This window comes from Dicentrarchus labrax, unplaced genomic scaffold (assembly GCF_905237075.1).
Source record: "Dicentrarchus labrax unplaced genomic scaffold, dlabrax2021, whole genome shotgun sequence".
Taxonomy (NCBI): Eukaryota; Metazoa; Chordata; class Actinopteri; family Moronidae; genus Dicentrarchus; species Dicentrarchus labrax.
The window spans coordinates 32,999,957-33,014,115 of record NW_026136719.1 but is presented as its reverse complement, the minus strand read 5'-3'; the positions used below and the strand labels follow the sequence as shown (position 1 = coordinate 33,014,115).

Sequence of the window (14,159 nt, the reverse complement as noted above, 5' to 3'; positions counted from 1 at the left end):
ACTCCTTATATTTGCTATACAAATAACAGTGAATTGAACATTGAATCTTTTTGTGCAGCACTTTGGAAACCTTGTGTTTATTAAAATCGTGCTATATAGATAAAGTGGATTGGATTGGATTAACATTATTTACAGAGACCCAACAGTAACCACCATGAGCAAGCACTTGGTGACGCGGCAAGGAAAAAACTTCCTTTTAACAGGCAGAAACCTTGGACAGACCCCGGCTCTAGGTAGGTGGTAGTCTGCCTCGACCAGTTGGGGTGAGAGAGAGAGAGAGAGAGAGAGAGGGAGAGAGAGAGAGAGAGAGAGAGAGAGAGAGAGAGAGAGAGAGAGAGAGAGAGAGAGAGACAGGGAGACAGAGACAGAGAGAGACAGAGAGAGAACAGAGGTAATGACAGAAGGACAGAGACAGAGACAAAGGTGCACAGCAACAACAGTAGCAACAACTGCACTAATAGTAGTGACTGATGATGATGAACATGAAGAAGATGATGATGACAACGACAACAACGAGGGGAGTCAATGAGCAGTGATTATAGAAATAATAGTATCTGTAGTAATAATAATAGTAGTAATAATAATAACAATAATATCAGTGATATTAGCAATGGTCAAGCAGGACCATGGCAGAAGGCTCCACCAGGATCCATGAGGAGGAGGACTTTAAATTCTACTACACTGTAACTAATTTTACAGTGAGCCAGTGCAGAGAAGCTAATACAGGAGAGATACGATCTCTTTCCTTGTTCCTGGCAGTACTCGTGCTGCAGCATTCTGAATTAATTGTAGTGCCTTAATGGACTTATTGGGGCAGCCTGATAATAAGGAGTTGCAGTAATCCAGCCCAGAAGTAACAAATGCATGAATTAGTTTTTCTGAATCCGTCTGTGATAGGATGTGTCTAATTTTTGTAATATTGCGTAAATGAAAAAAGGCAGTCCTAGAGGTCTGCTTTATGTGGGAATTAAAGGACATGTCCTGATCAAAGATAACTCCAAGATTCCTGACAGTGGTGCTAGAGGCCAAGGTAATACCATCTAGAGTAACTACATCTTTAGACAGTGAGTCCCTTTCCCGAGTTTAGCATCAGAAAATTGCAGCTCATCCAGGTATTTATGTCCTTAAGACATGTTTGTAACTTAGATAACTGCTTAATTTCATCGGGCTTGATCGACAGGTATAAATGGGTATCATCAGCATAACTATGAAAGTTAATGGAGTGATTCCTAATAATATTGCCTAAGGGAAGCATATATAAAGTGAATAGAATTAGTCCAAGTACAGAACCTTGTGGAACTCCATGACTAACTTCAGTGTTTATAGAGGACTCATCGTTAACGTGTACAAACTAAGAACGATCTGATAAGTATGACTTAAACCAGCTTAAAGCGGTTCCTTTAATGCCAATTTGATGCTCAAGTCTCTGTGAAAGAATATTATGGTCAATGGTGTCAAATGCGGCACTAAGATCTAATAATACAAGTACAGAGACAAGTCTCTGTGCTGTGATAAACTCTAAATCCTGACTGAAAATCCTCAAATAAGCTATTGCTATGTAGAAAGTCACACAACTGTTTGGTGACTACTTTCTTCAGAATCTTAGAGAGGAAGGGGAGGTTAGAATATTAACAGCAGCATTGATGGGTTTCCTAATAGCAGAGTCATATAATTTTGTTTAATCCTCACAAAACAAAGCTGTCCTCTTTAACATGTGGTTGTCCACTGTTTGGATGTCCACATTTTGAGACAAAAGTAGATGCATTACATGGTCAAAATTGATCTACTTCCCCAAGTTTTGCTAAGTTAAGGGGTTTGTGACTTTGAGAGGGGTCATCATGTAAATACATTAGAATTTGCTTATTGGTTTGTTATTTATTTAGTAGTAATGATCAGTTTTCAGTGGATGTTTACCAGTCTTAAATCTTGTGGTGAAAACTGAGCTGGAGAGATTCAGCCTGGCTTTGGGAGGCAAGGTAAATGTCAGGATAGAAATAGAATAATGCTAAATGCTTCACCACTGCTCCAGGCCATTGATCCACTCCACCACATGTATTTTCAACAATAATCATCACTTACACCATTTAGAACTGTCAAAAGTTCAACATGTAAAGCCCGGGCACAAGTTATTGGACTCAAACTGATAAACAGCCTCAGGCTATCTGTCTCTGTGTCTCTCTCAGCCATCTCCCAGCTCTCAGCTGCCAACAACAAAAAACAACACACCCTCCCTGTTTGTGCATAACCTCAGGAGCTGGGGAATAGACTTGATTATCACTGCATGTTCAAAAACGGTGCTGCAAAGTGGCACGCGGGCAGGAATTAATGAAAGGGATTACAGTCAAGAGGAGAGTGACAGGAGCTCTGAGGAGCAGCCTCGGGCTCACAGAAAAAGGATTTCCACTCTGGAAGGCCAAACACCCGGTGATGTCAGAGAGCCAAGGGAAAACAGAGAAGAAGGTGGGGGTGAGGGGCTAATGGACTGATCTTCTGATGCAGCCAGGCAGGAGGGAAACGCCAGCAGCTCAGTCAAAGATTTAAAAAGAAATCCTGGACTCAAAAATCCACGGCAGAATACACGCAACTTGACTTTTTTTGCCATGTGAATCAGAGTTGGGAAGTGGCAGCTATGAGAGGACACATCAAGTCACGTTACTGCTCACTTACAGCCACCGCAAGCACCGAGGGTTGTTCAAGAGATAAAGACTATTTGAATCATACAGGAGAACAGCGAGGACTGACAGGATAAGTGTATGTGCATGTATGTGTTCATTCTAGCATGCGTGTCAGCATGTGTATGTGTGTGTCAGCGTGAATGGGCCCAGTCAGTACTCCAGGATGCAGGCTGAGACTTTCCCTTGGCCCTGAGTCAGTCCAAACACCTTCTACTGACTCCCACACACTGCTCTAGGCTGTCTCAACCTGGCCTCTATCAGACTGGGTGTTTATGTGCTCAGACACACACACACACACACACACACACACACACACACACACACACACACAGACATCCGTAGACTCTCATGGAAGGGTTCCTAGGAATAAAGATGGTTTCCGTGAGTGATTTTAATCTGTTTAGGCAGATAGAAATGTCATAGTTTCACAGGGATTTCATTCCAAATCACTGTAGGCTATATCTAAAGCAGGAACACATTCACTCACTCTGTATTCAACAAATACAAATGATCTAATCCTGAAAAAATGTCAGCATTTTGCCAGCAAAGAAAGTCATAAATCCATTAAAGTTGTAATCCTTAAGATTTTAGTCACTAAATTAGCTATATACTTAAATTAGCTATATATAGGAAAATGACAGTTGATTACAACTATGTCTTAGTTCATAGCTCCAGCTACTGGTGGGGGACCTTTAAATTACATCAACCATGTTGTTATGATCTTTTCCTAAATCTAACCAACTGTTTAAGAATGTTAACTTTGTCAAGCTTTATTTTGAAAGCCTTACTGGATGTTGCATATTTATTCTTGCTGATGTGGGGCACCTACAGCAACATATTTTGAAGTGGAAAGCAGTATTTGATGAGTTGGGAGTGAGACTGGTGGATTTTGCCAGATTAGCTGCTACTTTATTTGGAGGTCAAACTAAAAGTGAACACACTCATAATGCTGCTAATAATACCTAATTGCACAAGAAATTCACACATGCACAAAGGTTATGGTGAGTATGGTAGGTCAAAACTGATCCTGTTATCTGTGACAGATGTTTACAATGGACAGTTTGGGTAATAATTTCACCTTCATTCACTTTTCTTCAAAATAGTATGCCTAACCTTGGGGTTTGTATTCAACCTGTCTGATAGTGTGACTTGTGTTTCTTGACCAACTGAACTTTTTTGTTGCAGTGTTCCAAGATCTTAGCAATTACTTTGGTGAGGAGAATTTTGTCATAACTGAGAGAGCCTATGGCCAGAACTATGAAAATAAAACCCAGGTTGTAATAAACCATGGTTTTCCTTTAACTGCTCTCCTTCAGTTGTTATGTACACAAGCTTGTACTTTGAATTTTTATCAAACAGACCAGACATTTTCTACCATGCAGTGCTTCTTTTGTACTGATGATCCAGCCAGGAGGGGCTAAAGCTTATCTAAGGCTCCAACTGTCACTCAACTAACAGCATCGAGGCAGAAAATGAACAGGACTTTTATTTCTGAAATAACTCTCTGAACAACACTTAAGAAGCCAGTCAACTATACTGCACTCATGATCAAGTGCTGCCTTCTGTGTGAAGTTGTGTGCATTTTCTCTCCATGTTTGAGTGGGCTTTCTCCAGTTGCTCTGGTCTCCCCCACCATCAAAAACATGTACATTATGTTAGGTTAATTCTCCTTTCAGTGCTCTTGACCAAGGTACTGGCTCAGTTCCGGAATTGGTCCCCAAGCACCACAAAGTGGCTGCCCGCTGCTCCTTGTACTTAGGATGGGTCAAATGAATTTCCCTACGAGGATCAATAAAGGATCATTTAACTTAATGTAAAATGTGCATATTCACCAGCTTTTTCGTCAATATCACTTTCAGTATGTGCATGCATTGTGTTTTGGTACACGACTTGAATCCTGCATGACAGGATTGTCAAGACAAGGAATGAAGGAGGATTCTCAGGAACAATTAAAATGACGATATAGAGAGGTAATTACAGAATGTAAATACACTGGAAAAAAAATCAGAACTTGGGTTTAATGTGTATTCTGTGCTCTACTAGCTCTTATAGTACAGCCAGTCTCAAATAATGTGTGATTAAGCTTTTGTTATTTCAGCTTCTAAACTGTGGAACAAACTGCCTGACTGTGTTAAAGGTTACCATAATGCATTGCCATTTTAAGAGATTGATTTGGACACAGTTTTACCTTCCTGAGTGAGTGATGTATTTCCACTGCTTGTTTTATGTGGTTGGTCTTTTTTCATTTGTGTAGCTTGTTTCTTGTTCTGTCACCTTTTGCTTTTAACCTTGTAGAACACTTTGCAACAAAGTGGTTTTTTTTAAGTGCTACAACAGTAAAGTTGACTTTACACAGTTTGGTATTTCACTTTAGAATGAAACTCCTTCAAATGAAGTGAAAACATTGTGTTTGTGAATATTCTTTCCTAAATTATTGTAACATAGCCTCAATGAGCAGCCTAAAATGTCCTTCCTGCTCACTTTCGATGTTCTAAAAGACAGCAGTTAACTGTGGTGAGACTTTAACAGTGGAAGCAGTGCACACAGCCAACGGACATTGGTGAAATATCTTTAAGATATTTAATGCTTAATAAACATTAATGTGTTTATGTACCTTACCTTTATTTTTTCTACCCATTCATAGACACCCAGGCAGTATTAAGATGCTTTCAAACAGCAAGAAGTAGCTTTCACTGCTATTGTTTACTCACTGAGGTCAGCGGACATTGAAAAGGAGGCTGTGTACCGCTCTAGCAAAGGTGCACGCTTTTTGGAGTTTATGATGGTTCAAGTTTTTCCAACTTCAACTTTCCCCGCTGTTGTTCCCTGCTGTACATGCAGAACACCTATGGCTTTCGCTCACTGTCTGAAAGCACCTTTAGTGGCTTTCTGTTTGTCACTGAGCTGTGTGCACACAAAATACACACAATGTACTTCAAAGAAACTGGCCCAAAGCAGGTCAAAGTAGTGGAATGTGAACAGTACAGCAGCTGCTACAGTATAGAAACAGGACCTCTAATATCCCCTATTCCACCAACGCAAACCTAGTGCTAGTTCAGGGCTGGTTCAGAGTTGGTTCAACTTGAGAACCTTCTAGGAACCGATTTGCTTTTCCACGGGCTAGAGAGCCAGCATAGAGCCAGGTCATTACATCACTATAAACGTCTGCAACGTTACCCTGTTAACAAGGGTGTCAGCTGGCCAGCTACTTAGCTGGTCAACTTACATTACCCAACCAAGCATACTACTTATCAATCAATCAATCAATCAATCAATGTTAGTAACCTTAACAACAAAGTAACATTAAAGCTACGAACAAGGTTACAAACTAGTAGCTATAATTGTTTGAGCAATGTTAGCTGACCAGCACCTAGCTAGTTAGTCAGCTAGCTCAATGTTACATTTGTAATATATATGTGCTAAACAGCTAATAAATACATAGCTGGCTGGCCACAAGGCACCCCCAGCCCCTGTTATGAGTGGGTACTTGAATAAAGGCCGGCAAAGTGTTGATGCCATGCTGGATGGAAGGCAGTTCCAAGAGCTGGTTCTTTGGTTGTCGAAATGCAAGGTTATGCAATGGCTCCAAACCAGCCCTCTAACTGCCTCGTGGAAAATGGGAATAAGTAACAATCTGGCACAAAAAAAAACTGAAGAGGTGATGCTCAAAATTGATAAAAGATAGAGAATGCATAGTTGAATTCACTGTGCATACTGTGTAACATTTTCTAAGCTGATAAGACAGCATTTGTCCTCCTTCAAGAGAAGACACTGAGCTGGGCCAGAGGCAACCTACAGGAGCTGGATTAAAGTGGGAAACACACCTCAGTTCTCTCTGCTAGAAAACTACCTGGCAACCTATCTATTCAGATGAGTGGTTGACTTCTTAGTCCCTCTCCTTACTCACACTCTCCCCTCTCTCTCTTACACATACACACAGGCTCTAGCAAACAGGAGGACAGACGTTTTATGGATCTCATTAAGCCAGTCATGCAATAAACAAACATACTCTATCATGGAACACTGTGGCATCCTCCATTATGACTCAAAAAGACTCTTTGGTCTCTAATTGCACTGTATATAAATAGAGCAGCATCTATGGATTAATATTTTAATTCCTTTTCAAATTAATTACTTTGACTACAGAATGTCAGAAAATAGTGAAAATTAAATGTTTTCTGAGCAGCAGTCTAAAAATAAGATATAAAGATATTCAGTTTACAATCTGTATAAAAGCAGCATGTCCTCACATTTGAAAAGATGGAAGCAGTGAATGTTTACATTTTTGCTTGATAAATTAATCAACTTAATTGTTTTAGCAATAATTACACCAAACTATCTAGATCAAGGCATTCTTTATTTTCTTTAAGATTTTATTTATACCAAACCCCAGTATACATGATATTCATCATGACCAGATGGAACATATTTGCATTTGGTTTGGAGTCTGTCTTTCACAATATTCAAATAGTCTATTCCCAAAGCATTCACAGCTAATAATACATTAACCACTTAACACCCCCTCAAACCACAAATTGTTGTCATATCTGTTTGTGTAAATTAGATACACCATGTAAATTAGTTAATGATCTTTAGTGGTGTTGGTAGGTACATTTTTTTTAACTTTGGGCAGAGCAAGGCTGGCTATTTCTAGGAGAATATGAGTGGTGAAAGCAAGTTACACTTTCGCTAATATGTATACATATGTCTGCATATGAATGCAGAATCTGTAAACAAGGGACCAATCGGAAGTTTGCAAGTTTCCAAGTGGTAGTGACGAATTACGTTTTAGCAGGTTTTGGTTGCATGCAGGTAAACAGTCCATTTTAAGAGCAAAAGAGGCGTAAGCAGGCGAAATGCAATGTCAGAAACTTCTCTGAAGCTTTAATTACCTTTTGTTCATTTGCACATGTACGAATATATCTGTTTATAGAGATTAGCTGAAATGTGTCTTTCTCATCATGCAGAAGAAGTCTTGGTGCGGATATCTGTTATCTGTTTCTGGATATCCGTCAGCTACCCCAGAAGCCTCAAAATACTGGCCATTGCCCCCAGAGACGATCAGATGATAGCCGGCTCAAAGATTGCATTCTCCCCAACAACTACTATCAAAAAACCTCTCCTGTGAAAGTAGCCAGCTCGCAAACATGTTAAAGAACACTGGGGAACAGACTTTATGCCAATAGTTAAAAGTCTGCTTAGTGTGAGACTTAACTTGAAATAACAAGTTGAACTGTACTGATACATAGATATTTCCCCAGCAACATCACAACCTTTCAACCCAGCCCTGCATGGTAACATATTGTAGTTCACTGGTTGTCTCACCTTGAACCTTGACCTGGTTGGATGTGCAGGTAGGGCAGGACAACAGGGTGAACTCCTCAGCCTGGTGCATGGAGTAGTCAGTACTGGCCACCACCACCCGATCCCTAGACCCCCAGCCCTCTGGTTGGTCAGCGAGCTCGAGGATGCTGCTGTTGGACAACATATCAATGGAAATGGAGGCCTGCGGACGAACTGCAGAGGGGAGATGATGAGAGTTATAGCTCACAAGCTGACACACATACTTGTACATTCACACAACTACACAGTCACACACTGCAACACTGGTCTGAATTGGGTCAAACACCTTCCGTGCCCATTGTCCCATTTCTGAGCCTTTTGACTTAATAACTTTTGACTTATGTCATGTGTAAGTGTAAATTGAGTTACCTGGCTGAACGGTCTTGCAGATTTTGCTCTTTTTAAAAAAAAATTCTTAGTTCTTACATACTCCGATATTTAAAGATGTTCTCAAAATACGATATGAAAACAATATCTCAGGCTAGCTCCATTCATGGGTTATATATATATATATATGGACTTGTATGGACTGTATTTATATATACCATTTCAGCTGCCTCCCAGCTGTGCCAAGAGATTCTGTCCATGAAACTCAAGAACAGAATTAGTGACAAGGCAAAACCCAGGCAGAGCACAACACCCACAGAGAATGTGCTTGACTTCCCACTGAGAATAAAGAAACAACTTGCTCCAGTTATATAAGCACCAGATGGCTCATAGCAATGGCCCCGGAACCCCGTATTTCCCCCAGCACCCCCAGCATGATACTGCGAGGGCACGGTCATAAGCCTTCTCCAACTCCACAAAACATGTAGACTGGAAAACTACCATGAATCCTTCAGTTCCCTTGCAATCACACTGGACTACCCTTTCCAGCATAAGCTTTCCCAGAGAGGTTGAGCAGTATGATAACCCTATAATGTAACATAAAGTACAAAGGAAACCTAAGCCACAAACTCCCCAAATACAGACAGTTTATTAAATGCCCAACCAGAGAGGAGAACACACTGGATCACTGTTACACTACAGTCAGCAAAGCATATCACACCATCCCCCGCGGTGCACTTGGCCTCTCTGACTATGTCATGGTCCACCTGATTCCTACATACAGGCAGAAATTAAAGTTCTGTAAACCTGTTGTGAGGACATCAAAACAGTGGACCAGTGAAGCTGTGGAGGATCTCCAGGCGTGTTTGACTCTACTGGCTGGGATGTTTTCAGGACTGCTACCAACAGTCTAGACGAGTACACAGAGGCTGTGACATCATTCATCAGCTTCTGTGAGGACTGCTGTATACCCTCATGCACCAGGGTGAGATATAGCAATGACAAACCCTGGTTCACAGCCAAACTCAGTCAGTTACGGTTGCAGAAAGAACAAGCATTTAGGATCTTCAACACCTCACTGGAGACATGTCATGTGCCAGCCTGCTTCAAAGCATCCACCATCATCCCTGTCCCCAAAAAACCAAGGTCCCCTGGACTCAATGACTATAGACCTGTTGCCTCTCTGATGGAGATGAGTCTGCCTACAGATAGAATATTGACCATCTGGTGACCTGGTGCAGCCAGAAGACCTGGAGCTAAACGCTCTGAAAAGAGTGGAGATGGTTGTGGACTGCAGAAAGTACCCAGCCCCACTTGCCCCCATCATCCTGTGTGACTCCCCAGTTGACTCTATGGAGTCCTTCCGCTTCCTGGGTACCATCATTACCCAGGACCTAAAGTGGGAGCTGAACATCAGTTCCCTCACCAAGAAAGCCCAGCAGAGGATGTACTTCCTGCGGCAGCTGGGGAAGTTCAACCTGCCAAAGACGATGATGTTGCACTTCTACACCGCCATCATCAAGTCCATCCTCATCTCTTCCATCACCATCTGGTACGCTGCTGCCACTGCCAAGGACAAGGGCAGACTGCAGCATATCATTCGATCTGCTGAGAAGGTGATCGGCTGCAATCTGCCATCCCTCCAGGACCTATATGCCTCTAGGACCCTGAAGCGTGCAGGCAAGATTGTGGCTGACCCCTCCCACCCCGAACACAAACTCTTTGAAACACTTCCCTCTGGTAGGAGGCTGCGGTCCAAAACCTTCCAAACAGTTTCTTTCCATCTGCAGCTGGCCTCATTAACAAGGCTCGGAACCCCGACTGACACTGACTCTTAATACCCACCGTGTATATATGCTTTACATTAATGCACTCCAGTTTCCTGTACAGTTTTCCTATCTTTATTTATTTATATTTTAAAAGTAGTGATTTGTATATTTCATGCACCAATACACCAAGACAAATTTCTCGTATGTGTAAAAACTTACTTGGCAATAAACCTAAATCTGATTCTGATTCTGATTCTAATTGGTATCATCAGTCAGTGTAATACGGACCAACTTACTGAAGATACTGTTAATTTTAAACACATAAACTTATTGCTCTCTCTGTGTTATTGTGTGTTTTTATGAGACCAAAAGAGAAACAGTAGAACTGAGGAGAAAGATTGATATGTTGATGCAAAATATTCAGACGTGTACAAACTCGGGATTCGTGAGAGGATGCCTAGTTCTGTGGTTGTTACCAAAATTCTTCCACATTTGTTTTGCTGCAACTTGATCACAGAGTAATCAGAGTTGGTTTCGTGGCTAGTGGCCAGAAGAGGATTTGACTAGTGACGCCTAAAGCACAATAAGTTGGAGTGAAATTACACGCATGGATTGCTTATTCTCAACCCTTCCCAAATCCAGGGAATAGGCTGTTTGTAATAATTGGATTTAAAGTTGATGCAAGGGGTTAAAGTGTGCAACATTTAGGAGGATCGGTTCGCAGAAATATAATATAATTATCATGTCACACAAATCACTGATGTTTTAATCAGTGAACTATGAGTGTCGTTACTTTTCAATCACACACGTATCACACTACACCTGTATCACTTTATCTTTTAAACATATTGACCATTGTGGTCACCTACAGCATAGGTTTTTGAGGTAAAGTTGCATTTCACCCATTGATTGATAATTGCATGTATCGTATATCATCATTCTCATAAAACTGGAGTTATATCCAGACAACGTAATGTTATTTTGCCATGTTTCATTACTGAATAGAAGATTATCACTGTATGTCCATTCATTCACACAGAGTGTCAATCACGATGCAGGTAAGGTCTGCAGTGTTCAGATATGGGGTAACCTCTGAGCCAACACCTGCAGCTTCAATACAGGTATAGCACAAACCCTTAATTCCAGTTTAAGAAACACTCCATCTTTGTCATATTTTAACTGTGATTCAACAATTGTGAGGTTATATTCTGTCTATGTTTATTTGTCATCCAATTGTATACAGATGTTAGTAGAAAAACAATTTTTTTCAATTCAGAAGAAAGGCAAACAAAGGCTTTCTTAGAATTAGAGGGTGAGTACACACAGTTGTACTATGTCACATTGTGTGTGTGGGGGGGGGGGGGTTATTGTAGAGTGATGCAAATGGTTGCACTCAGTGTCAACCTTGACAGAAATCACGCCAACACTCCCTATAGTACTCGCCACATAACACACAAATACAGACATAGAAACAAGCCCAGACAGAGGTCCGGGATATCTCAGTGTGGTTGGAGCAGTGCCTCTGAACTCTGAGCTGGCCGTGTAACAGTGGTTCCCTGCACCGTGATGTGGGCTCCATGCATTCCAACCATATCAGCCTGCCCACACACAACACATTCTCTGGAGCACAGCCAGAGTGTGTCTTTATATTTATGGACATTGATCAGCTTCAGCTTTCTATTCATGCTATACTTATGACAGCTATTAATCCTTGTTGAATAGTAACATAGTGTACCATGAGTATAAAGGTTTACATTCTCTTTATATTCTGTTTTGCAAAAAGAGCATAGAAGTGGAAAAAAGGTCATGCAGATACCTATGCACATACTCACACACAAACTGATGAACATACCCAATTTTCCACATAGGAAGCGGACCCTGTAGTTGCGACAGAGGCCATGAGCCTGGTCCTTGTTGAGGCAGACAAAGCCGTAGTCCTTGTCATTCTTATGGATCACATCTCCTGTTTGGTTGGATGGTATGCCATCATGGGTTTCAGCCTGTACAAGGGAAAAATTAATTACAAAGAGGATAGAGGGTACTATTTGGGTACTTTTTGTAAAGACTACTTAAAAACCAGAACAATTTTGGGAGAACAATGGTATTAAAATGTTGGGAAATACCCTTGTCTATAGCTTGAGAGAGGTACAGAGAGATGTTTGGCAAGTTGGCATCACTCTTGTTTGCAGGCATCTAAAGTTCTGTGTTTTTGCACCAGACATCTGGTATTTGTCTAGTGTCTGGCTTTCGCTGGCAAACAGGAGGAATTTCATAAAGGCCACCCGTTCTGAGGATTAGGCCTCAGTGTTCCATTGGTCTGGACAAACTATAACTCCAGGTTAGACTCCTGCACGGATGTATTTTTGCAACATCATAATACATACTCTGTAGTGTATTAAGACATGTATGCAAATAGTCTGCTTGGAACAATAATGTGTGTCTAACATGTTTTAATAATTGTGTTTTGTATAATTTCCACACTCAAATTCTTAAATAGTCATCTCCTCCTTCTACCTCATTAAAACTTGATGTCTCCTCTTTCACTGTAAAGTCCATTCTCAGTGGATGTGCACTGGTGGCATCAAGTTTCTACATCACACTGTACAAGTTGCATACTGGACCAGGACTGACTTCCAAACTATTGTGATGTCACAAATTCTGCTGGTAGGCCCCGCCCCTTTAAATTAGATCTTCAATGAGACTGTAAAACTTCTACAACAATTTCAGACACGTGAATTCAGTGCCAACACAGAAATTGCTCTTATATAGCTTTGACACTGCTTTCATTAAAAATGCCAAGGTGGTTAATATATTTTAATATGTGGTTTAATTTATTTAATAATGCAAAAGTCTCCGGTAACCATTCATACCATCCATTTTTGCAAAAGAGCAATAGGACTGTGACCTCCTGAACTCGAGTGACTCTCAGTGTTACCATTACATCACAAAGCCAAACACCAACAGGAAGGTGTCTACGTTAAGCCTCAGGCACTGAGCCTCTTCACTGTGCCTTCGGACAGTCATATAATCCAAAACAAATCAGCCGCATTACATAACATATTGGAATAAGATGATAAAAATCCCTTGGCGGCCAAAAATAGAGATCCCACATAGGCGAAAACTGCAAACTGAGGAAAACTTTGACTATGTCCAGACTTGGTGGAAAAACGATGACACACACAGAGCTGGGAACCCAAGGAGGACAGTTAAATGTTTTTAAAAACAACAACAATTTTTTCTAACCACATGGTAGAAGGCAGATACTAAAAAAAAGAAAAGATTGGTACATTTCTGGAAATCATTATTGTATGCCAAGAAATCATTTGGAATACATTTTTATTTTTCAAACAGCAAAAAGGATAGTCCAGCAAGAGAACATAGAGCACAGATGCAATGAAATAAATTGATCAAGTTATACCATTGCACAGCAAACATAAAAAAGAACAGCTGTAGCCTACAGTAGCAATTTTTTATGCTAATGGTATGGGTGTTGGAGGCGATGTGAACAGACCTGGCACTACTGCTTATCTTCATGGAAGGCTAACAGCTGCTGCTTTATGGTGCCAGACTGGATCCACATTCATTGGCTGGGGCTGTGTCATGTACCAGCAGCACAGTAATGGCAGGTTGGCTTGACGCGGATAATCCAGCCCCAACAAACCTGGACACAGGAGCAGTCGCAGTTGCCATCCTTGTGGCGGCTCCTCTTTGGTACACCGTTAATCCAACATTAATGTTGCTATGTGTAGTATGTGCAGATGTGAGTTTAAAGTGATGATTCTTAATGTTTTCATGAAATCACGCCCATTATGGTTCTCATAAAAGTTTTTGTAGAAATGGAACGATGGAGCTCTACAGCACAGAGGAATAAGATACATCAGGCATTGGATATTGAAGCTACAGCTACTCTTCATTTAGGCCGATTCATACTCTTTGCTACTGTGTGTCTGTGAGGGCCCGCTTTTGTGAGTGTGATGTAAATGTCGTTTTCTGCTCATGTCCCATATGGAATGTGAATACAGCCCAAAATTTGGGACTGCACAGA

General features: G+C 41.0%; 1 protein-coding gene across 4 annotated transcripts in view; it reads right to left on the bottom strand.

Annotated features, from left to right (window-relative positions):
• The window catches only part of LOC127351949 (cell migration-inducing and hyaluronan-binding protein), a 190,723-nt gene that overhangs the window by 60,263 nt on the left and 116,301 nt on the right, over positions 1-14,159 (bottom strand). For all 4 annotated transcript variants that reach the window (XM_051379973.1, XM_051379974.1, XM_051379975.1 and 1 more), the window contains exons 10-11: positions 11,967-12,114; positions 8,001-8,192 (exon numbers count right to left, since the gene is read on the bottom strand). In XM_051379973.1, the coding sequence (XP_051235933.1) occupies positions 8,001-8,192; positions 11,967-12,114 (340 nt within the window). The remainder of the gene's footprint in view (positions 1-8,000; positions 8,193-11,966; positions 12,115-14,159) is intronic.